This window comes from Triticum aestivum, chromosome 5A, assembly GCF_018294505.1.
Source record: "Triticum aestivum cultivar Chinese Spring chromosome 5A, IWGSC CS RefSeq v2.1, whole genome shotgun sequence".
In the NCBI taxonomy this organism is placed as follows: domain Eukaryota; kingdom Viridiplantae; phylum Streptophyta; class Magnoliopsida; order Poales; family Poaceae; genus Triticum; species Triticum aestivum.
Window position 1 is genome coordinate 15,036,399 of NC_057806.1, and position 27,046 is coordinate 15,063,444.

General features: G+C 44.0%; 1 protein-coding gene across 1 annotated transcript; it reads right to left on the reverse strand.

Annotated features, from left to right (window-relative positions):
- Window positions 1-24,945: 24,945 nt before the first annotated feature.
- LOC123106353 (translation initiation factor IF-2-like) lies at window positions 24,946-25,671 on the reverse strand. The gene has a single exon (XM_044528547.1). It carries the CDS (start codon window positions 25,633-25,635, stop codon window positions 25,099-25,101), a length of 537 nt encoding a protein of 178 aa, XP_044384482.1. The 5' UTR covers window positions 25,636-25,671; the 3' UTR covers window positions 24,946-25,098.
- Window positions 25,672-27,046: the final 1,375 nt, after the last annotated feature.

The window sequence follows — 27,046 nt, forward strand, 5'->3', positions numbered from 1 at the left end:
GCAATGCTTTACTTTATCACTAAGCGGTAGCGATAGTCGTGGAAGCATAAGATTGGCGAGACGACAACGATTCTACGATGGAGATCAAGGTGTCACGCCGGTGACGATGGTGATCACGACGGTGCTTCGAAGATGGAGATCACAAGCACAAGATGATGATGGCCATATCATATCACTTATATTGATTGCATGTGATGTTTATCTTTTATGCATCTTATCTTGCTTTGATTGACGGTAGCATTATAAGATGATCTCTCACTAATTATCAAGAAGTGTTCTCCCCGAGTATGCACCGTTGCGAAAGTTCTTCGTGCTGAGACACCACGTGATGATCGGGTGTGATAGGCTCTACGTTCAAATACAACGGGTGCAAAACAGTTGCACACGCGGAATACTCAGGTTATACTTGACGAGCCAAGCATATACAGATATGGCCTCGGAACACGGAGACCGAAAGGTCGAGCGTGAATCATATAGTAGATATGATCAACATAGTGATGTTCACCAATGAAACTACTCCATCTCACGTGATGATCAAACATGGTTTAGTTGATTTGGATCACGTAATCACTTAGAGAATTAGAGGAATGTCTATCTAAGTGGTAGTTCTTTAAGTAATATGATTAATTGAACCTAAATTTATCATGAAACTTAGTACCTGATAGTATCTTGCTTGTTTATGCTTGATTATAGATAGATGGCCCGTGTTGTTGTTCCGTTGAATTTTAATGCGTTCCTTGAGAAAGCAAAGTTGAAAGATGATGGTAGCAATTACACGGACTAGGTCCGTAACTTGAGGATTATCCTCATTGCTGCACAGAAAAATTACGTCCTGGAAGCACCGCTGGGTGCCATGCCTACTGCTGGAGCAACACCAGATGTTATGAACATCTGGTAGAGCAAAGCTGATGACTACTCGATAGTTCAGTGTGCCATGCTTTACGGCTTAGAATTGGGTCTTCAACAACGTTTTGAACATCATGGAGCATATGAGAAGTTCCAGGAGTTGAAGTTAATATTTCAAGAAAATGCCCGGATTGAGAGATATGAAGTCTCCAATAAGTTCTATAGCTGCAAGATGGAGGAGAACAGTTCTGTCAGTGAGCATATACTCAAAATGTCTGGGTATAATAATCACTTGATTCAATTGGGAGTTAATCTTCCAGATGATTGCGTCATTGACAGAATTCTCCAATCACTGCCACCAAGCTACAAGAGCTTCGTGATGAACTATAATATGCAAGGGATGAATAAGACTATTCCCGAGCTCTTCGCAATGCTGAAAGCTGCGGAGGTAGAAATCAAGAAGGAGCATCAAGTGTTGATGGTCAACAAGACCACTAGTTTCAAGAAAAAGGGCAAAGGGAAGAAGAAGGGGAACTTCAAAAAGAACAGCAAGCAAGTTGCTACTCAAGAGAAGAAACCCAAACCTGGACCTAAGCCTGAAACTGAGTGCTTCTACTACAAGCAGACTGGTCACTAGAAGTGGAACTGCCCCAAGTATTTGGCGGATAAGAAGGATGGCAAGGTGAACAAAGGTATATGTGATATACATCTTATTGATGTGTACCTTACTAATGCTCGCAGTAGCACCTGGGTATTTGATACTGGTTCTGTTGCTAATATTTGCAACTCGAAACAGGGGCTACGGATTAAGCGAAGATCGGCTAAGGACGAGGTGACGATGCGCGTGGGAAATGGTTCCAAAGTCGATGTGATCGCAGTCGGCACGCTACCTCTACATCTACCTTCGGGATTAGTATTAGACCTAAATAATTGTTATTTGGTGCCAGCGTTAAGCATGAACATTATATCTAGATTTTGTTTGATGCGAGACGGTTATTCATTTAAATCTGAGAATAATTGTTGTTCTATTTATATGATTAATATCTTTTATGGTCATGCACCCTTAAAGATTGGTCTATTCTTATTAAATCTCGATAGTAGTGATACACATATTCATAGTGTTGAAGCCAAAAGATGCAGAGTTGATAATGATAGTGCAACTTATTTGTGGCACTGCCGTTTAGGTCATATCGGTATAAAGCGCATGAAGAAACTCCATACTTATGGGCTTTTGGAACCACTTGATTATGAATCACTTGGTACTTGCGAACCGTGCCTTATGGGTAAGATGACAAAAACACCATTCTCCGGTACTATGGAGAGAGCAATAGATTTATTAGAAATCATACATACAGATGTATGTGGTCCGATGAATGTTGAGGCTCGTGGCGGATATCGTTATTTTCTCACCTTCACAGATGACTTCAGCAGATATGGGTATATCTACTTAATGAAACATAAGTCTGAAACGTTTGAAAAGTTCAAATAATTTCAGAGTGAAGTTGAAAGCATCGTAACAAGAAAATAAAATTCCTACGATATGATAGTGGAGGAGAATATTTGAGTTATGAGTTTGGTGTACATTTGAAACAATGTGGAATAGTTTCGCAACTCATGCCACCCGGAACACCACAGCGTAATGGTGTGTCTGAACGTCGTAATCATACTTTACTAGATATGGTGCGATCTATGATGTCTCTTACTGATTTACCGCTATCGTTTTTGGGATATGCTCTAGAGACGGCCGCATTCACGTTAAATAGGGCACCATCGAAATCCATTGAGACGACGCCTTATGAACTATGGTTTGGCAAGAAACCAAAGTTGTCGTTTCTGAAAGTTTGGGGCTGTGATGCTTATGTGAAAAAGCTTCAACCTGATAAGCTCAAACCCAAATCGGAGAAATGTGTCTTCATAGGATATCCAAAGGAAACCATTGGATACACCTTCTATCACAGATCCGAAGGCAAGACTTTTGTTGCTAAATTCGGAAACTTTCTGGAGAAGGAGTTTCTCTCGAAAGAAGTGAGTGGGAGGAAAGTAGAACTTGACGAGGTAACTGTACCTGCTCCATTATTGGAAAGTAGTACATCACAGAAACCTATTTCTGTGACACCTACACCAATTAGTGAGGAAGCTAATGATAATGATCATGAAACTTCAGAACAAGATACTACCGAACCTCATAGATCAACTAGAGTAAGATCCGCACCAGAGTGGTACAGTAATCCTGTTCTAGAAGTCATGCTACTGGATCATGATGAACCTACGAACTATGAAGAAGCGATGGTGAGCCCAGATTCTGCAAAATGGCTTGAAGCCATGAAATCTGAGATGGGATCCATGTATGAGAACAAAGTATGGACTTTGGTTGACTTGTCCAATTATCGGCAAGCAATTGAGAATAAATGGATCTTCAAGAAGAAGACTGACGCTGACGGTAATGTTACTGTCTACAAAGCTCGACTTGTCGCAAAAGGTTTTCAGCAAGTTCAAGGGATTGACTACGATGAGACCTTCTCACCCGTAGCGATGCTTAAGTCTGTCCGAATCATGTTAGCAATTGCCGCATTTTATGATTATGAAATTTGGCAAATGGATGTCAAAACTGCATTCCTAAATGGATTTCTGCAAGAAGAGTTGTATATGATGCAGCCGGAAGGTTTTGTCGATCCAAAGGGAGCTAACAAAGTGTGCAAGCTCCAGCGATCCATTTATGGACTGGTGCAAGCCTCTCGGAGTTGGAATAAACGCTTTGATAGTGTGATCAAAGCATTTGGTTTTTTACAGACTTTTGGAGAATCCTGTATTTACAAGAAAGTGAGTGGGAGCTCTGTAGCATTTCTGATATTATATGTAGATGACATATTGCTAATCGGAAATGATATAGAATTTCTGGATAGCATAAAAGGATAGTTGAATAAGAGTTTTTCAATGAAAGACCTCGGTGAAGCTGCTTACATATTGGGCATTAAGATCTATAGAGATAGATCCAGACGCTTAATTGGACTTTCACAAAGCACATACCTTGACAAAGTTTTGAAGAAGTTGAAAATGGATCAAGCAAAAAAAGGATTCTTGCCTGTGTTACAAGGTGTGAAATTGAGTAAGACTCAATCCCCGACCAATGCAGAAGATAGAGAGAAAATGAAAGATGTTACCTATGCTTCAGCCATAGGCTCTATCATGTATGCAATGCTGTCTACCAGACCTGATGTGTGTCTTGCTATAAGTCTAGCAGGGAGGTACCAAAAAGTAATCCAGGAGTGGATCACTGGACTGCGGTCAAGAACGTCCTGAAATACCTGAAAAGGACTAAGGATATGTTTCTCATATATGGAGGTGACAAAGAGCTCATCGTAAAAGGTTACTTTGATGCAAGCTTTGACACTGATCCAGACGATTATAAATCGCAAACCGGATACGTGTCTACATTAACCGGTGGAGCTGTCAGTTGGTGCAGTTCCAAACAAAGTGTTGTGGCGGGATCTACATGTGAAGCGGAGTACATAGCTGCTTCGGAAGCAGCAAACGAAGGAGTCTGGATGAAGGAGTTCATATCCGATCTAGGTGTCATACCTAGTGCATCGGGTCCAATGAAAATCTTTTGTGACAATACTGGTGCAATTGCCTTGGCAAAGGAATCCAGATTTCACAAGAGAACCAAGCACATCAAGAGACGCTTCAATTCCATCCGGGATCTAGTCCAGGTGGGAGACATAGAGATTTGCAACATACATACGGATCTAAATATAGCAGACCCGTTGACTAAACCTCTTCCACGAGCAAAACATGATCAACACCAAAGCTCCATGGGTGTTAGAATCATTACTGTGTAACCTAGATTATTGACTCTAGTGCAAGTGGGAGACTGAAGGAAATATGCCCTAGAGGCAATAATAAAGTTATTATTTTATTTCCTTATATCATGATAAATGTTTATTATTCATGCTAGAATTGTATTATCCGGAAACATAATACTTGTGTGAATACATAGACAAACCAAACGTCACTAGTATGCCTCTACTTGACTAGCTCGTTGATCAAAGATGGTTATGTTTCCTAGCCATAGACATGTGTTGTCATGTGATTAATGGGATCACATCATTAGGAGAATGATGTGATTGACATGACCCATTCCATTAGCTTAGCACCCGATCGTTTAGTATGTTGCTATTGCTTTCTTCATGACTTATACATGTTCCTATGACTATGAGATTCTGCAACTCCCGTTTACCGGAGGAATACTTTGTGTGCTACCAAACGTCACAACGTAACTGGGTGATTATAAAGGAGCTCTACAGGTGTCTCCAAAGGTAAATGTTGGGTTGGCGTATTTCGAGATTAGGATTTGTCACTCCGATTGTTGAAGAGATATCTCTGGGCCCTCTCGGTAATGCACATCACATAAGCCTTGCAAGCATTGCAACTAATGAGTTAGTTGCGAGATGATGTATTACGAAACGAGTAAAGAGACTTGCCGGTAACGAGATTGAACTAGGTATTGGGATACCGACGATTAAATCTCGGGCAAGTAACATACCGATGACAAAGGGAACAAAGTATGTTGTTATGCGGTCTGACCGATAAAGATCTTCGTAGAATATGTAGGAGCCAGTATGAGCATCCAGGTTCCGCTATTGGTTATTGACCGGAGACGTGTCTCAGTCATGTCTACATTGTTCTCGAACCCGTAGGGTCCGCACGCTTAAGGTTTCGATGACAGTTATATTATGAGTTTATGCTTTTTGATGTACCGAAGTTTGTTCGGAGTCCCGGATGTGATCACGAACATGACGAGGAGTCTCAAAATGGTCCAGACATAAAGATTGATATATTGGAAGCCTATAATTGGATATCGGAAGTGTTCCGGGTGAAATCGGGATTTTACCGGAGTACCCGGAGGTTACCGGAACCCCCCGGGAGGTATATGGGCCTTAGTGGGCTTTAGTGGAAGAGAGGAGAGGTGGCCAGGGCTGGGCCGCGCGCCCCTCCCCCCTAGTCCGAATAGGACAAGGAGAGGGGGGCGGCGCCCCCCTTCCTTCTCTCTCTCCTCTTTCCCCCTTCCCGAATCCTATTCCAACTAGGAAAGGGGGGTAATCCTACTCCCAGTGGGAGTAGGACTCCTCCTGGCGCGCCCTCCTCCTGGCCGGCCGCACCCCCCCCCCCTTGATCCTTTATATACGGGGGCAGGGGCACCCCTAGACACACAAGTTGATCCACATGATCATATTCTTAGCCATGTGCGGTGCCCCCTTCCACCATAATCCTCGATAATATTGTAGCGGTGCTTAGGCGAAGCCCTGCAACGGTAGTACATCAAGATCGTCACCAGGCCGCCGTGCTGACGGAACTCTTCCCCGACACTTTGCTGGATTGGATTCCGGGGATCGTCATCGAGCTGAACGTGTGCTAGAACTCGGAGGTGCAGTAGTTTCGGTGCTTGATCAGTCGGGCCATGAAGACGTTCGACTACATCAACCGCGTTGTGCTAACGCTTCCGCTGTCGGTCTACAAGGGTACGTAGATCACACTCTCCCCTCTCGTTGCTATGCATCACCATGATCTTGCATGTGCATAGGAAATTTTTTGAAATTACTACGTTCCCCTTCAAGAGTCACGGGCCAGGTGCTGTGATTGCTGCTCTGCTCCCCGAAAGGATTAATGCCATCCGCGCTTAAAGCAAACCATACATTCCTTGGGTCCTTTGCAAACTCATTCCAGTACTTTCTCTCGATTTTTCTCCACTGTGACCCGTCAGCGGGTGCTCTCAACTTCCCGTCTTTCTTCTAGTCCTCTCTGTGCCATCGCATCAACTTGGCATGCTCTTCGTTTCTGAACAAATGTTTCAATTGTGGTATTATAGGAGCATACCACATCACCTTCGCAGGAACCCTCTTCCTTGGGGGCTCGCCGTCAACATCACCAGGGTCATCTCGTCTGATCTTATACCGCAATGCACCGCATACCGGGCATGCGTTCAGATCCTTGTATGCACTGCGGTGGAGGATGTAGTCATTAGGGCATGCATGTATCTTCTCCACCTCCAATCATAGAGGGCATACGACCTTCTTTGCTGCGTATGTATTGTCGGGCAATTCGTTATCCTTTGGAAGCTTCTTCTTCAATATTTTCAGTAGCTTCTCAAATCCTTTGTCAGCCACATCATTCTCTGCCTTCCACTGCAGCAATTCCAGTATGGTACCGAGCTTTGTGTTGCCATCTTCGCAATTGGGGTACAGCCCTTTTTTGTGATCCTCTAACATGCGATCGAATTTCAGCTTCTCCTTTTGACTTTCGCATTGTGTCCTTGCATCGACAATGATCCGGCGGAGATCATCATCATCGGGCACATCGTCTGGTTCCTCTTGATCTTCAGCAGCTTCACCCATTGCAGCATCATTGGGCACATCGTCTGGTTCCTCTTGATCTTCACCAGCTCCCCCCGTTGCAGCATCACCGTATTCAGGGGGCACATAGTTGTCATCGCACTCTTCTTCTTCGTCGTCTTCCATCATAACCCCTATTTCTCCGTGCCTCATCCAAACATTATAGTGTGGGATGAAACCCTTGTAAAGCAGGTGGGAGTGAAGGATTTTCCGGTTAGAGTAAGACCTCGTATTCCCACATCCAGTGCATGGACAACACATAAAACCATTCTGCTTGTTTGCCTCAGACGCATCGAGAAACTCATGCACGCCCTTAATGTACTCGTAGGTGTGTCTGTCACCGTACATCCATTGCCGGTTCATCTGCGTGCATTATATATAATTAAGTGTCTAAATTAATAGAAGTTCATCATCACATTAAAACCAAAGTACATACATAGTTATCATCTAACAACATATAGCTCTCCAGAGCATCTAATTAATTAAACCATACATTGAAACTATGTAAAACATTTCAATGCGTAAACAAATGCGATCATAATCGCAACCAATGTAACAATTGATCCAACGGCATAATGATACCAAGCCTCGGTATGAATGGCATATTTTCTAATCTTTCTAATCTTCAAGCGCATTGCATCCATCTTGATCTTGTGATCATCGACGACATCCGCAACATGCAACTCGAATATCATCTTCTCCTCCTCAATTTTTTTATTTTTCTTCAACAAATTGTTTTCTTCTTCAACTAAATTTAACCTCTCGACAATAGGGTCGGTTGGCATTTCCGATTCACATACATCCTACATAAATAAAATCTATGTCACGTTGGTCGGCATAATTTTCATAAACAATAAATGAACCAATAGTTATAAAGATAATATATATACCACATCCGAATCATAGACAGGCCGAGGGGGCGGATACCAAAACCATCGCACTATATAAGATGCAATAATAAAAGTATGAAAATAATACATGTATCTATGTAAACATACAAGTAAGAATATTTTTCCTTTCAGAAAGAAGATAAGAACAAGAGGCTCACCACGGTGGTGCCGGCGATGAGCTCGGCGCGGGTGATTGACGGCGGTGAAGACGGGGACGGGGCGTGACGGACCGCTAAACCTAGACAAATATTGAGGAAAATGGAGCTTGGAGGTCGAGCTTGGAGAGGAGAAAGCTTCAGTAGTGTGGCTCGGGCATTCCATTGAACACCTTGTGTGCATAGGAGGTGAGCTAGAGCACCACCAAGCCCTCTCCCCCTTGGCTAGAAAAAAACAGAGCAGTGTGCTCTGCTCTTACGCGAGGGGGTATATATAGGCACCTCATTGGTCCCGGTTGGTGGCATGAACCGGGACTAAAGGGGAGCCTTTGGTCCCGGTTCAAGCCACCAACCGGGACCAATGGTGGTGGGCCGGGAGCGAGGCCCATTGGTCCTGGTTTGTCCCACCAACCGGGACCAAAAGGTCCAGATGAACCGAGACCAATGGCCCACGTGGCCCGGCAGGCCCCCTGGGCTCACGAACCGGGTCCAATGCCCCCATTGGTCCCGGTTCTGGACTGAACCGGGACTAATGGGCTGACCCGGCCTGGACAGTTGCCCCCTTTTCTACTAGTGGAAGGATACAAGAAATCATGTTTGGCCATTTAATGCACCCATAGGTTTGTTTTCTTCCATTAGAAGTTAGGTAGGGACTTGTTTGTTCTGTCTTTGATACTGAAATTGTTGTGTTGGGTGATAGGTACAGGATCTACGTTCAAGGATCAGCTTGGTCGGTTAGTGAGAAGTATATCATAGCTTGTGATTCCATGACGCTTGTGATTAAACTAGAAAACTATGATTTCTTTTCAAGGGTGTTATGCCCACTCAGCATTATTGGCCAGTTCGAGATGACAGTAAGTGTAGCTCGTTCCATCCACCCAACAGATTGCAGTCTATTCAATACTTTTGATCTGCATGCTAATATGGCGATAGACTTTTAAGTGACTTCTATGTCGTATTTTCTGGCTTCTCCACTGATGCAATAGCCCATAGGATCACTGACTGTGTGTCACTGCAATGTGTAATATATATTCTTTTTTGCCTTTTTCCTATATGTACATTTCAAGAAAATGCACACATGTTGTTGCTGCATTTGACAATAACTTTAGGTGAAAAAATGGCTTTCTTTTGTTCCATTGTGTTCTCTGTGTTTCCTTCTACCTTTTCCTATCTGTACATTTGCTGCATACATGTTGTAAGATTAGTTTTGTGTTGGGGTTCACATGTTGTGACTATATGTACGTGACTGGCATAGTAAGTTTTCCCCTTTATAGGAAGCTTAAGAATTAAGTTATCTGATGGTGAGTTATTTTTGGTTTCTGGGTTATAGCATGTTCAGTTCATCAATGAGATATCTCCTCTGGTTACCTTTTTCCAGTGTGCTATGTGCATCTAGCTGGTGGCCACCAGCTAAAAAGATGATAGCAGCCACGAAGGACTTGCCAGTTGAACTAAAGTGAGAGCGGCCATGAAGAAAGCTCGATTTGTGGTCGAAGGCTGCAAAAAATTATTCCAGTGAGCACTCTAGCTAATTAATTACAGTTAGTCCTTTAAATTAGATTTAGTATCAGCTGAATTACTTGCTTCTGTTGACAGTGATAAAAGTTACCATAATTTTAGTAAAAAATGAAGGTCAAAAGAAAGGAGATTATTTTATCACTATTTACTGTTGTCCTTTATTACTACTCTTCTTTTTTTAGAAATGGAGGAATGCCCCCGACCTCTGCATCTGGACCATGCATACAACCATTTTATTAATTATTAACACAAGACCTTATAAAGTCATACAACTGTAAGACCAAAGCAACCATCTAAGCAACATATGTCGCTACTCCTATTCAGTTGATAAAGGGGCGCTGATAGTCTAGGCCTAATACCAAACAGACCTCGCAGCCAAACCTAACATCTAAGACCTGAGGTCCCAATCAGGACGCCTGCCGGGTATGGGCACCCACCAGTCCGGCGTGCTCCTCAATCAGGACGCCTGCCGGGTATGAGGCCGCCGCAGCCACCTGCCACCAATCCATCTTCAGAACTATACTGCTTCATCTACCTTGCCCGGTCTAGCTGCCGCCGACGCCACCACGACGCTGGACAGCGTCGACCTCCTACGCGTGTCCATCACCACACATCTGACGCCAAGGCTCCGCTGCTCCATGCCGCCAAGAGCCGCCGCTATGAATATGTAGAAAGAAACACCGCTCCACCAAAGAAGCCATCCGCTGGTCCCTCGAGCATGAGTGCATCTCCAAGAATGCCGCCCCAAGAGGGTAACGACACATGAATGTCGCCGTCCTCCGATCAACTGATCTAGGGTTTCCCCCGGAGGTATTGGGTGGGTTTAGGATTTGTACTTCGATGATGCCTTCATGAAGGAAACGATGATAAGGGCATTGTCATCACCAGCTCCGGCCAACGACCGAAGACCAAGTTTTCACTCGAATCCGTCCCAAGAAATCCACCCGACAATTATTACTACTCTTCTATGTACCGAGAGAGTTTGACAGCTTGTTTGGTTTGAGTCCTGGCCACGGTTTCTGGACAAAGTCAATGCCTGGAACAGGCTGAGAGCATCTATGTTGTATGCCTGGTCAGGCTGGCCTGAGCGAATGACGTTTGGTTGATGCCCTGGCTTGGAAAAGCATTAGAGAATATTTTATAGAACCAACAATACATACAACTATGGAGCCCACTGGCCCAGCAGAATATTTTAACACTCATCCATCGCCAGGCACCCACCAGGCTTGTGAAATCGGTGGCCTGGCCTCAGGCTAATGGTCGTGCCTGGATTGGCCTAGGCTAATGATGACAGGCTTTTTCAGGCTAGGCATGGTGTCAAATGCTCAGGATACTATTCAAACAAGTCTCAGGCAGGTTTCAGGCACGCTTGTGGCCAGGCACGAGTTCACCAGGAAGGCAACCAAACTGACCCTGAATCCCAGACATTGCAATAGAATTATTTGGTGATTATACAAAAGAAGACATGACTTCATGTTTGACAACACTGTTGTGATGGTGTAGTGTTAGTAACTCATGCAAGGAAGACCTTTTATAGTGTATATTCGCCCATGTTTTAGTGGGCACTCTCTGCTTTTCATTATTTTTCTTTCTGAAAATAAAAATATGCGAGGACCTTATGGATGTCATATCACCGTTCACTCATACTACAAATACTGGAGGCACATGTACGTTGTCAGTCAAAGCGTTTGGCTTTCAGATTTTACATGTTAACTAGAGTGGGGAACTTGCATGAGTCTGTGTAACAATTTTGAACTCAAATTGAATGGTTCATCTACTGAAGCACTCTGTTTTTTCTATTCTATAGGAGTTTGGGACACTCTTAACACTACATGTAGCATGCCATCACGACCGCTCGCCTAGCAGGAGTTTCGTGTGTCATAGGCAATCTTCCTGTCGTTCTTCCCCCACTGTCTCTAACGGCCCTCTCTCTCTAGATCTCAATTCTTTGAGCACATGGGGATGTCTTGATTATCGATGCTTTACTCTATGCCATCGTTGTTTTTAACATACCGACTGGCCGTATCCTACTGTGACTTCAGTTGATACATTGTGGTTATCCTCCATAAATATTTTGTAGATCCAGGTTTAAATACATAATGTCCTACTCTATAATAATGCTTCTTATCTACTCTAGGATCACACTAATTGCTAATTAGTTGATGAATAGATAAATTCTATACCTAATATGTCATCTGCTGCTTGATATTTGTTGTTGTACTAATTAGTACCGATCTGCCTTCAAGTTTTGATGCAATTTAAACATCTCTCTTTAGAGCTCTTTTAGGGTGATTGGCGGGTTACAAGTTGTACTTTCGAGTAACTCCACCACTGATTTTTCTTGACCGTCGGATCTTAAAAATCAGTTAAAAATTTAATTTTTGCTCAAAAGGGTAGAATGGTAAAAAAATCCGTTCCGCAAGAAAATTAGCTTGTCCGCCCCCCACCCACACCTCCCGCACCCCCGCACGTTTCTGCTCGCATAGCCGCCACCGCCGCCCTTTCCGCCGTTCCGATCAACAGATCCGGCGGCGGCCCGATCCAATCAAGCTTCAAGCACCAGCATTCCGCCGCCCTTGCCCAACGCCAGGAACTGCTGTCTGTCCGCTGCGACGCGCCGAGCCCGACGAAGTCTCCCCTACCCCACCGCCGACTGCAGCGCCTCCCTCCGTGAAGCAGCTGGCGACGCCCAGCAACGCCAGCGAGCACTTTGTGGACAGGTGACTTTCCCTCCCCTCCCCCCTCCCCCCTCCCCCCGCCTCGTGCGTTGCTAGTCAGACAGTCCGCCGACTGTCAGAGGAATTTTCTGATTAAAAGCCAACAACCTTGGGACAGTTTGGTACAGATGTTTTGATTTGTTTGTCTAAATTGCGTCCAGCGGCAACAAATGGTAAGAGGGATGGGGTCAAGCACTATCCACAGGTCTTGCAAGAATTCTGGAGACTCGGGAGCAGTGGTATTTCATGTTGTTCTATCTATCTAGTTGACATCTGCATAAATGTACATGCGTCTGTTCTGATAAAACTGCAGTTCTCAGGTAGCTAGCGAGACGGTAGCTTGACAAGATCACAACGGACTTGGTAGTAGTATATGGATTATTGCAACCGCCCACAACACAAGTTACTCCTTCCGCAAGCCTTTCACAGCCGTGTTCACCTCTCGAATATCCTCGGTGCTAGGAGTAGAGCCTGTTTTGTGAAACAGAGGTGTGTGAGAATATTGTGAGGCATATATACATACATATACGAAAAAGGAAGAGATCCAGAGGACCCTTACAAGGTGCTAAACGCTTCTGGTCTCTAAGACGATCAACATTCCAAACATTCTGATCCACCATGGCCTCAACATCAACTCCTGTCCATGGCAAAAATGTCAATAAGTAGCTAGCTAGAGAGTTTAGAGGCAGAAGAAAACAAACTGAAGTGATCACATAACAGTTGCAGTGTTATTCAGTTTGCTGTCAAACTTCATATGACATCATAGGATCCAAATGACCTACCTTAATTAACCAATAGTACATGAAGAGTACAAAACACACAATCAGTTTGTTGTGAAAAATCGCAAGAGATATATAGTCTAAAGAATCAGTACTAACTAGCCCCACCATGAAAAAAGCAGCCTAAATTAGGTGAGCTAGTGAGCATGCTAGCTTAATTAATCAGTTGGCGGATACAAAATTATTTGCCGCATTCAAGGTTATTGCTTTTGAAGTTTGTGTATAATATAAAAATGAATGGATGTGCTATGATCTTGTGCAGAAGAGATAGATCAGTCATAATGTGGCCAAGTTCAAATTTGTTTCCCTAGACATACTTCTGTGTTGGGCCTTGCAATTGGCCAATATATAAGATGCATGTCTGACCATTTGTACTGCTCATATCCTGGTGTACAGTTATGATGTTGAGTTATGGTCATTCTTTTCGGTACATGGAGCGAGTCGAATATTCTGATTCCGTTTTCTGTATTTTGTTAACCGGTTGCAGAGGGAAGGATGGTACTGGTGAGGAAGTAGTCAAGCCTTTTACTCCGACTAAACTGGATTTTGATATTGGATACTTTGAGCTTGTTTTAAAGGTAATTTATTGTAAACATGTTCCAATCCACTGAATATCTCTTATCATTGATTCTGATGGTAAAAAGACTATGTGGCCAGTTGACTAGAATAATTAGCTTCATTGTACACCATAGTATTAATTCACTTCTGAAGATATGCTGAACAAAATAAGCCTTGATGAACTTCTGAAACTCTGAACCTCTTACCCTGAGGGGAATATGTGAGCATGGAAATTCTTTTACTTCCAGTGCATGATTGAGACCAGTTGTTAATTTGTATGTGATATGCAAAAATAGATGGCCGATGTAAGTGTTGAGTGTTTGGATGAGTACGTAAACATTGTCAGCAGGATGTTTCATAGCGAGGATGAAGGTTTTGAGTTCTATAACAAGTATGCTCTTGAGAAAGGCTTTAGTGTCAGAAAAGGCTATGTTGAGTGGGATGAAGCGAACGAGAAGATAATTCTGAGGAAATTTGTCTGTAGTCGTGAAGGTTGCCGTGAAGAGAAGCACATGAAGAGGAAGAGAGAAGATAGGAAGAGGAAGCCACGGAATATCACTCGTGTGGGGTGTAAAGCGAAATTTGTCAGTGCAAGAGTCGCCAAAACAGGGCGGTGGTTTGTGAAGGATTTCATCGATGAACACAACCATCCTCTGGCCCCACGAGACCTTGCTTGCTTTTTGTGTTCCCACAGAAGAATCAGCGACGAGCAGAAAGCGGACATTATAGAGATGGAAAGTGTTGGAATCCAGAAACACAAAATCATGGATGTGTTGTGCATGCAGTACGGTGGATATGACCAGGTTGGATGCACGACGAGGGACATCTATAACTTCTGCCATCGCTACAAGTAGGAAACAGTCGCTGCTGGTGATGCTCAGACGGTGATCCGTCACATGATGGCACGGCAAGAGAGAGACCCAAATTATTTCTTCAAATACTTGGTTGATAAAGATGGGCATCTGAAGGGATTGTTCTGGTCTGATACTCAATCTCGCCTTGACTACGAGGCTTTCGGCGATGTTGTGGTTTTTGATAGCACATACAGGACCAATAAGTACAATTTGTCGTTTGTGCCGTTTGTCGGGTTGAATCACCACCGCAGCACAGTTATCTTTGGATGCGGGATCATTTCTCATGAAACTAACGAGGCATACGAGTGGATATTGCGGACATTTTCTGAAGCCATGGCGCAGAAGCATCCGATATCTGTAATCACTGACGGGGACCTTGCAATGCAGAGAGCGATCAGGGTGGTGTGGCCTGACTCATACCACAGGCTGTGTGTATGGCACATTCAACAGAACATCGTACGCCATCTGCATGAGGACGAGGTTAGGGAAGAATTCAGATCTTTCATATATGACTCGTCTTGTATTGAAGAGCATGAGAGAAAATGGATAGAGTTCTTACAAAGGAATGAAGTGACAAGTGAGGAGTCGTGGTTGCATCAGATGTATTAGATGAGGAAGTTGTGGTGTGCTCCATACCTGGTGGGGCGCTGTTTCTTAGGATTGAGCAGCAATCAGCGGAGTGAGAGCCTAAACTCTGTGCTACATACACCTCTTGAGGGTAAGATGACATTGTTTGATATGCTAGAGCACTATGAGCGTTGCCTTTCGGGACGAGGCTTGAATGAGGCGATCCTAGACATCGTGGCCTTGCAGTCCGTTCCATTTACAGACGTGGATGCTTCAAGTCTTGAGAAACATGCTGCCCGAGTTTTCACTCCTTGTATGTTTGAGTTGGTCAGATGGAGCATAAATGCCGTCAGCAAATGTGTTATCAGTGAGATACTAGATGCATGGGAGTTGACTACATATGGTGTGGCTAAGATCGATAGAAGAGAGAAGAAGTTCGAAGTGCGCTGTGAGCTGCAGGAAGGTTCTCTGTACATGATCAGTTGCTGTTGTCGTAAGCTGGAGTGCTTGGGAACACCATGCTCTCACATATTCTACATCTTGGGAATACGTCAAGTGGAACTGCTGCCTAGGTGTTGTGTTCCCATGAGGTGGACGATGAGTGCAAAGTCTGCATTCCCTTAGACCAGAAAGAGCGAGATGTATGACTATTCGGAAAGCCTTGTGAGGTACCGTGAGTTGCGGAATTTGAGTCACGCGGCATGTTTCCGGGCATGTCAATCCAGTGAGGAGTATCAGCATGCCAGAGAGGGAGCGGGGAGGGGCACAGATCAAGATCGGGGGGCGATGCGTGAGAGGACAGGGCTGGGTGCGTGCGAGGGGCTCATTCCCTATCGTCCGGCCGAATCGGAGGTATCCCTCGGTTCCGCATATAGAGCGAATATTCCGTTTTTTGGGATTGGTGGGTTCCGGTCCGTTCGACTAACTAAACATGAGAATGGGCTATAGGAATCGGACGAACCCATCGTTGGTAGGAACCAGAGCCCTACCGGGTCTGGGGCATAGGTGGTATGGGAAGGAGGGAGGCGGGCGTGGGCTGGAGCGCGGCGGCCGGCGAATACCCGTAGTGGATGACCCACAAATACCGATATAGTGAGTAGCGGTGCTTGCACATCAATGCTACTTTGTTGTTTTTATTTTGTGAAAAGGGCTACTTCTATTGTTACTAGTGGGACCGCCCATCCACGGGCCCTTCTAAAAAAAGAAGCAGACGTGCCAAAAGAATTGGATTAACACTTATCACGTGCATATCCATCGGCCCTTCCAAACTCCCCTCCCACCTCCCGCACTATTTGCAACAACCTCCTATCCAACTGGCCTAGCCGGCTTGATCGCCATTTTCCACTCATATTCCGTGCGCCGCACACGCTATCTTCTCCTCCAAAGCCAGTCCCATCGAATGCCGACGTCCTCACCCACGAGAAAGGAGCCGCCGGCAACCGCCCATGTGGCCTACGAAATACGACGTCGCTGCTTGTTCTTCATCGACACTTCGTATTTAAGGTGAGAATGCCGGCTCTTGTCATCTAAACAGGCTCGTACATGATTATGTTCGAACGTGCATTTATTTGGCGCCATGGGTACCGCCCGCAGCTACATGAATTAGGTGGACAATCAAAATTGGAGCGCCCAGCAACTGTCGTACATCCACAGGAACGCCGCTGCCACCGTCAGGATCACCCAGGGGATGACCGGCGCGATCGGAGCCGCCAGGCACACCTAGGGGATCCGAGCCGGTGTCAACCACCTACCTGGCCTATGTGATACGACAATACTGCTTCCTCTTCATCCACCCATCAGCATCACGGTCGCCTGATATTTTTACACCCTTTAGTCAACAAGTGAGGTCAACTTAATCCAAAACTGTATACAAATATCAAATGGCAGAATGATTCAGTACATACCACATATTATATTCACATGAACGACAGTAGAGAAAATTGATTCAGTCTATCTTTGTGCATATTTTGCAGGAATGGCTAGTTCTTCCAGTAGTTATGCTGACACAGAATTGCCACTACTAGACGTAACCAATCAGGTATGTTAATCCCAGTTAGGTTAAAATCTTTGAAAACACATAGTTCTTTTACCCATTACACATATTTCAGGATTTTTTGAAGGAACTCAGTGTGAAACATGCAAATATGAGGTTATCGTGCTCACCTTCAAGGATTGCGCACATGATCGACAGATTAGATCCCGACCACCAAAAGGCCATCTGCACTAAAACTGGTCTTGGAGGGCTAACGCAAATGAAGTCAGTGCTTCTCCGATGTATTACGTTGGTGCTGCTAGCCAAGAGCTACATCAGAAAAAAGCAGAGTATTCACATTGCTGGTAAGGACATTCCTATAACTCCAACAGATGTGTATGAATTAATGGACCTTCCGATAGAGGGGGAAGATATATATATATATATGGAAATGGGAAAACCAATAGATGTAAACCTGTTAAGCGTTTATCAAACTGACGGAAGACTTAAGCTGAGTGACCTTGAGAAGAAAATTAAAGCCACCAAAACTCCAGATGATCATTTCATCAGGCGGTTTGTTTTGTATGCTATTGGCACTATGTTAGCACCCACGGTACAGGATTATGTCGACGCCAAATATTTCGTCCTTGTACAAGACGTCGCAAGAATTCCCTATTTTAACTGGGGATGTTTCACACTTAACCATCTGTTGACATCCATCAATGCTTTTAACTATGTGGACCAAGTGAATCTACAAGGAAATCTGGCTTTGCTCCAAGTAAGTGCTACAACACTAGTTGTCATTCTACTATTATTCATATGATGCATATATCTCTATCATTGTTGAACTAATGTTTCCTACAATTTTGGTATTGGGAACATGTCCGTGATGGCTTGCTTATGTATTCTCGTATACCCCATCCGCTGATGGCACGGAGGGATGAAGCCACAACTAAAATAAGACATGAGGCCTACTTGAAAGGAGGCCTGTATAATGGATTGGTACCTTTCTAGACTTGACTTCTTTATTTACCATATTTATTTCTTAGTACTGATTCTTTATATCTTATCAAAGGTTATCATGAACATTGGCGATCTGGAGCCAACCAACATTACAAATGACCAGCATACCAACAAAGATACACATGCGCATGAAGATGCTAGCTATCGACCACAACCATGAGGTCAAACTATGAGTAGCCAACAAGTAAGTTGCTCCAAGACACATCCTTTTCAATAACACAACAAAGGTCACACCTAACCACACTTATTTTTCTTCTAACAAAACGAGTTGACATTTCTTTTATGCAGATGGACATGATACTTCAAACCCAGAACGATCTATTTGCAGAACAAGAGAAGAAGTTGGTCAAACAAGTAGTAGAAGTAGAGCACAAATTAGATAAAAGAATAATCACCGTGACCGAGGACGTGATAAACATAAGGGGTAAAATTGCCACTCAACCTAGGTTGTCCAAGCTGGAGGACGAAGTTGGAGACCTCAAAAGGGAAGTTGGAGACCTCAAAAGGGAACTCCAGGTAAGTGATACTACAACATCAATTTTACCCATAATTTCCTATATTTTCATTCTATGCATTTCATGTTACATGAATTAAGATCCCTAGGTGAAACAAACAAACAATCAACGAAGAAGAATGCATACGTACAGGTGATAACTATGGCCCATCATCTTGCTAACATGAGCTAATTTATGTTCATTGACCAACTTCTAATTTTAGGAACAAGAGCAACCAAGCAATGACAAGTTTTCATCAACTCCTGGGTTTGATGCATGGAAAGCATGGACTTCTGCTGGTACACCTAGTGCAAAACCTGCGGTGCAAAACAAGGAGTTGGACCAAGACATCCCACCACGGAAGCCTGTATTCAACAATGATTACATATTGACAGATGAAGACTATGAGGCTGCACTTTTCATCCGAGGGAGTCACGACCTTGTTGAGGTAGTTTACATTGAAGACATTGTGCTAACAGTTCATCAACTCAAGCCAAATGTTAGCAAACTATTCTTCGTTGATGACGTAAGGCCCGTATACTGCAATCTACATCAAGTATTCTAAATTGTGCCATATTACATGACTACAAATTTTGCAGGTTATTAATGCATATGCACACATTAGCAATGTTGCAACTGATGCTACATCATTCATTTCCACTGTAGAAAGCAGAAGATTGCTAGGCGAATTTGGGGGTATTCCAATGGGATGCAAAAGCCCACATGTTGCTAATGTAGCAACGAAATTTGTAGGACGCAAAATGGTATGCATGTTTCCTGACTTGTTTAATTGTATATCTTGATTTTCCCTAAATTGAGTCCGCTTTAATTTTCTGCGAGGCACGTGTCCCAATGAATGTGCACATCATGCACTGGTTATTACTCGTGTTTAATTTAGACAAAGAAGAGATCCAGGTCCTAAACTCCATCCAAGCATATCGTGACATAGCCAAGGAAACTGCACTGGTAAGCTTGCTCTCTTGCTTTCTCTTACCTCATGTGACACTTTTTGAAAAGCACTGACGCAATCCCTTGAATTACTCCTCATACACCAGGTGGAGTCCATTCAGGCGTGTATCAACGAAGCGATCGAGGATGGCTTGGTAACACCGCCTAAACCCATCAATATTACCCAGTGGAAAACCACTTGCTATACTAACATACCACAACAGACGGATGGGTACGTATAGGCAGCTACATGATTCCTCACCTACATTACAATACTTAACTTCAACTTTACATCACAGTTATTCCTGTGGGGCGTACACACTCAAATACATGTTGACATGGGACGGAGACAAAATTACTGAGGATTTCACACAGGTCTGCCGAACACTAAATTACATTTGCAATCATGCACTACCTATGCTTCACCGCTATCCTAACCTATGCGTCACTATCTAATTCAGGCAGAAATACATATTTTCAGTTGGCAAATATGTTCAAGCCTGCTGCGGACGGATTGCAACAAGCTTCGGAAAAAATCATACAAGAATCCTATAGAGGTAAGTTCTACACAACTAGCATTTCATGTCATGTAGTTCCTACCTTTCATGATTGCATGTAACGCACCACTATTTCCTCTACATAAGGACGAGTATGAAGCCAGTATTCCAGAGGAACGAAAAGGTGCAGACAACGACGTCACGATTGTCAGCAACCCTGATGTTACAAACAAACCAGACACATCCGGTTCCCCAAAGCGTAAACGTGGACGCCTGAGGAAGAATGCCCCTCCTAGTAATCCAGTAAAACAACAATTTGACACAGAGACTATCGTTAAACAAGTGGAGTCGAAAAGACGCAAGCGCAAACCATCAAACGCCGTGTCCAGCCCATTTGTACAGCCATGAATGGGCTACACGGAGAGGCACTTCAAGGGCAGATCATAATGATTGATCTTCATAGCATGTTCTTTGAATTAAAGACTACACTTATGTTCTAATGTTTTTGCATATTATTTGTATGCTTATGTCCATCCAAATGCTTGACTTTTCATTGGTTCTTTTTAGAAAAAAAACCCAGCTAATGAGCTGCAAGTTCCACTTCTATCATTTGCACCATCTGATCCATACCTTTCTGCATCGGAGTAACCTTACATCTAAAACACTACAATAAGTGACTACTTACAAACGCATGCTCCCCATTCTAACGGCGCCATACACTGCGTAAGTATACAGTTCTGGTTTAAGTGGATGATGATTATGGCTGAGGCAGGGTAATTACAGAAGAAAAATCATAGCATATAGAAAACATGAGCAATGATGTAAATATCATGGTTACACTACTATTTCTCACATCACGAGTTGAGTGGGAGATTATTACCTCGCCAGCAAAAAGAATAGAATCAATAATGCAGCTAGCTTGATGGATTACTTCAGTCGACTCCACAAGAAAAATTTCAGGCTGCAGCACCAGCAGTCAATGAACACACAGAACCGTATTGTCAAATGACAGCCTCTCCTGCAGAAAATAAGAAGGAATAGCATCAGGAACACCATGTACCATTTTTATACTGATATAGACATGTCGACAAGAGTTGGTACATTGCAGCTTATGTATTGCATCGAAACTAATGCAATACATGGAGCTAACGAATTTACAACTAATAAATCTAGGCCTAAGTCTGTTGGGTAACAATACTGAAACAGATGTCCCAGCTAGGTTTACTCTAACAGAGTTCTGCTTACTAACTAGACAACTATGACGACAATGAGAACCAGGCAACCAGCATAAGATCATCGAAGAACAAACAGATCCTAAACTTGCTCATTGGCAAAATAGGTTGTGCACGCGAACATGACAGAGAGGACTAAAATAGGGGACATACTTCTTCTGTTCCATATTTGTCGGCAATGATTATGGCTGAGGCATGATAATGCACATGTAGCAACGCGTGCAAAGCGGGCAAGAAGTTCATATGATGTAGGCATTCTTCCAAATTGAGCCAATTCTAGTTTTCAAAGATATACTTTACATAACTACTGTCCATTTTCTACAGTGCCATACATTGCCTAAATATTCAGAACTATGTTTGAGGCGCGGGTCATGTATGTCTTGAGCTCCCGATTCACCTTCTCCTCGTCCCACATGAACCCCTGGATGTTCTGCACCCACTCGAAGCAGCTCACCATCACTACGCCGGAGTTGGCCATGATGTCCGGTAGGATCAGCACGCCCTTCTTTGCCAGAATCTGCACCACGAACATGAACATTTCTCTGCTGTCAGTCAATGTGTGAATGTGTCAACAAATGCAGCTTAGTTTTGTGGCAAAATGTTGGTGTTCTTGCCTCGTCGGCCTCGGGGTCTGTTGGGTGGTTAACAGCCTCGATGATTTACTTTGCTTTGATGGCATTAGCATTGTCCCTAGTAGAAGAAGAAAATCGAAAGGACTATTTATTAAAAAAAATGTTTTCAGATACAGAAAAAAATAGCAGCCAGGAGGATACTCTAACTGAACTTCAGAGCATTAATCTGATAGAAGATAGGATGAAGTGAGCTGGGACGAGGAAGAAGAAGATTACTTTTTTATGACTCCTCCCAGAGCTGCCGGGATGAGCACGTCGCACTCTTCCATGAGCAGCGAGGTCGGATCGACGGCGTCGCCTTTTGTCAGAGCCCTTGATCCCGCGGTTCTCTGCCGAGTGCTTGATCAGCTTGGCTATGTCAATGCCATTCGAGTTCTTGACAACATCTATCTTTTTTCATACCTACGATCAACAGCTATCACCTACGAGAAATGCATGTATAAGAAACTCAGCCATCTTGTTAGTTGTTTATTCCCTTGTGTAAACACTGAGTTCACAAGTTCATCAGTTGTTTGGTCTGTTGCTGCAGTTAAGTAGCATGTATGAAGTGTAAAAGTTTGTCAGTAGCATGAGACTTGTAAACCAAACTGCAGCATGAATCACACAGGGAACTACTAAGATTACAAACCAACATCAACTTCAACAATGTCATTCACTAGAAGAAATCAGAGTCGTTTCTTTCAAATTTTTGCAGTCACCAACAACTTGATATTCACTTTCTCTGAATCTTACATTCACCAATACAGATTAGTCCCATTTTGAAGCTTCAGCATAGAGAACTATTGAAATCAGCAAGAGGGTCATCTAAAATGAACAAGCTGCATGGTGGTTATCCAATAGTGGATGAGCCGCTGTGGGAAAATGGCTATAGTCCAGTGCATAATCAGAATCAGAAGAACATGGGCTGAATCTCCTATTGTAACTGTTTTTCACAGCACGTAGGTTCTGAATCCATACTGACTTTGCAGAGAAAATGTAAACAAAATCGGTGTATATGAATTTAATCCGACGAGTTCCAAGTCAGCTCACTCATCCACTGGTCCTAATCACGTTTACCTAATCCACATAAGTAAATAAACAAAATGTCATGAACTCCCCGTGTCAAACCACGATGGAAACTAGCAATGGGGGGATGCGCTGACCTGAAGAGCCGACACTTGGGCGATGGACGCTGCACCGATGAGCAAGACGGCTCGGCGCTACGGGAGGTTTGCTGGGTGGGAGTATTCCAGGCGGGGCCACAACCGGCGGGGGAGGACTGCCGCGGGGCCGGGATCCGGCTGCGGTTTCGTGCAGAGGGGCTCTTGACGGCGCAGATCCAGCAACGGGGGGCTGGCCGCGCTGGACGGGGATCCGACGACGAAGTGCTGGCGCGGGGCGGAGCACTTGGCGACGCACATCCGGCGGCGGAGGGCTCGCGCGGGGCGGGGCTCTTCGCGGGGCACATCCGGCGATGAAGGACTGTGACAGTCGACGGCGTGGAGACCGGCGGCCGGCATGGTGGGGCACTTGGCGGGGAGAAACCGGTAGTCCACGGCGTGGCAAGCGGCGGACGCCGTCGTTAGAGGAGATGAGTGGATCGGGGATGAGACTGGATCGGGGTTGAGACGAATGGACATATTGCGAGCGGAAATAAAAAAATGACGGATCTACCCTTTAAAATTCTAATTGGTCCAACTAAAATTATGTACTGGTCCCACGTTATATGTAATTGCCTGTAATTTTAGTTTTATAACTCCTCGTAACTCCTATTTTCCCACCGTTAGATTAGGCTGGATGGACAGTTCGTAAAATCGCCAATCACCTTAACAGTTGTACTCTCTTTAAGCAAAAGTCTTGTTGATGCTAAATTTTTTTTGTAGCTCTGAATTTAGGAATCACTTACCCGCAACAGTGTGTTTATGATTTGGCAAGATTTCTAGCTATCTAACATATAATTACTTTTCCTTTTTACAAACTCAAAGTTGTTGATCCTGATGTCTTACTGATTAGAAGCAATAATACACATTTGCCTGGTGACATGACTTGATATTCTGATAGAGGGGTCGTGTGTAATAGAATTAATGCATATAGTTTAAATGCACTGCCATATTCTACTGCTTTCTCATTTTTTGTGCGTCTGATATTGTAGCACTAGCATGTTTCATTTTGATCGTTGAGATATAAATTCTCTCTTTCCTTCTTTAATATGTAATTCGAGTGTGTTACTTTGCCTTTTCTATTGCCAATACAAAAGTATTAGAACTTAATTTATTTGTCTTCCATAAGATGGCATTTTCTTTTCTTTGAGTGCAAGGATTCAAATATAATTAGTACTGGGTTTTCATGGTCATTCAAGTTGGGTGCTGAGTGGATACTATGGTAAGCTTAATTAAATAACTATGAGTACTATGTAAATAGTAGTTCAACAAATACTTAGTCACTACTTTGTAAATTGTAGTTCAACGGATAGTCCATCTGTAAATGCGCCAAAACTTCCTTTTGAAATTTGTATCCTCAAGTTTCAAAGCATTTCATTTGTGAAGCATAGGTCGACTGCCATATGACTGAGAAAAACACTATCCATTTTTGCACAAAGCTATATGTATATAGTAGTCATGTAGAGACGTTAACAAATATGGCAGCATAATTAATGCGTACAGTCTTGCCTCAAGAGATGCGCCCAGGACGCGTCCCAGCCACTAATGCTGACAAAATGACCCTAACATAGTATCGTATATTTGTATGTACTACTTACATTAAATATTAACCAGTGATACATATTAATTGAGGTTTGTCTATGGCATATATAGATGTGCCCAAGTTATTGCACATCTAAATGAGTGAATCAAGCATAAAGAGGAAAAAAAATGAAAAGAAATATCCACACGAATCTCCGTGTAAAAATCAATGTCATAGTACTTAGATGTGCAATACTTATGGCATATCTAGATGTGATTTAGCCAAACTGTATTAATTGATGATGCAAACATATATGTCTTCTCTCTGCAGCAAAAAATAAGAAGATAAAGTAAAATAGAATACAAATCACGCGTAAAACATGGCTGCAGCACCAGCCACCAGCAGAGGCGCGAAGCCGTTTCCCGTTGCCACCATCCTCAGCCTCAATCTTGTTGCGGGCACCGAGTTGAAGAACAACGGCCCGTTATTATACCCAGGACCGCCGTTGTACCCGAAGCCTCCGCAGCATCCGCCGAAGAAGCCCTGGTCTCCGTTGAACCCACCGAGGCCGCCGCCGGGCACCGTCTGCCCGCCGTATCCACCGCCGAAGCCGAGGCCTTCCGCGCCGGGAAGTGTCTCGGGTACCGGCACGGGCAGCGGGATTTTCTTCGACGCCGTGGCCATCGGTGGCGTCGCCGGTGTGGCTGCGGGTGTGGGAGCCGGTGAACCAAGCGGCACACTTGCGGCAGCTCGGACGGGTACGTTGTCTGCGCTTGCCGCTGTCGTGGTCGGCTGAGGCACCATCGTGTCAGCGGAGCATGGTTGAAGTGAGCACATCCACGACGTGGCCAGAACGAGCGCCACCAGTGCGAGGCTCCATGGGTACATGCGGTTGCGAGCCATAGTGTAGGGGATGTATGTTGGCGACGGAGAAGAAGATGCTAGTGTACCGATGATTTATGGAGTGATGTTGGTGGGAAAAATAGGGGAGAAAAGAGTACGTGGGGAGATAGGCTACTCCATCTAACACATCGCTTTAGTACCGTTGGCCCGTCGAGTCAAAATTCAGCTGAGAAAGCAGAGTGGTGGCAGGCAATTCAGTACTTCACTACAGAGGCAGACGCTTAAAGCAGGAAAAATGCACATTGTGGATGCTCTAAAGACAACCACGTAGAAATCAGCCTCCTCACATTTTCCTTGTTCATCTACCAAGTCGAGGTCTTGTTCGGCATAACCAGTAGGTCTGTGTACTTGATCTTCTTGCCTGCCTGCATGCAAAGAATTTATACGAGTGCATGCTTTCGTTAATTAGTTAAGCAAGCAGTTGCCTCAAAATCTACCTCTTCATTCGTCCCACATAAGAGTTGAGACATTTTATATTGCTTAATGGTCAGATATTTTTGGTTACTTTTAGCATTTTTTCAGCACTTTAACTATGTGTAAGTTTTTTTTTCAAAAATGATTCAGATATATCATCAAAGTTCAGCGGAAGGACAAACCATCTCGAACATAATAAAACTTACATTGAGATTCTAAGACCCCAAACAAACACTATTGCCGCCAGAAGGAGCCGCCGACTCGCCGTTGTCACTGCTCCCCTACTGGAGCCGGCTTGACCTTGTCGCTGACAGCCGGGAAGTCTTCGTGCACGTGCCTCTAAGGATCAGCACCCTGTAGCCTCATCCACAATCGTTGAATCCTTGTTTACATCTGTAGCACCTGACACTAAATATCGATATACGACGAGAAACCCTAACCTCACCGCCCCGAAGAGATGGTAGGAATTTACGAATGAGCTCCGTCGACTACGTCCAGACAGACGTACTCAAAGAGTATCGGAGCCCGGAAAACAAACTTTAAGAAGTAGCGCCGCCATCCGCCCGAGAACCTCCCCTGCAATGACTAAAAGACCCTAACCTAAACTACAGAGGCACCTGGATTCCCCTTCCCGCCACCTGCCGCAGGAGCGGCAAGCAGAGGGGAGGCAAATCCAGGGGCTCGCTGACGTAGTTTTGAGAGAAGAGTTTGCCCAAGGTGCCTGGTTTTTAAATTTTGGCAACATAATTTTCTGATAGCAGATTATTTTGCCATGATTGACTATGCTTTTCTTTTCTGGTGTTGTTTCATGGCTTTTTGCACAGAATTTTTTACTTGCCCCTTATGGGGCAATTCGGTTTTCCTATTGAGCTGGAAGCCAGTTATCCATTGCCTTTTCTTAAAAGTTTATACGTATTTTTGCTTTTATTTTATTTCCTTTATCGGTATTTTTAGGATGTCGGGTCAGTGTACATGTATACACGCAAGTACAATAAAA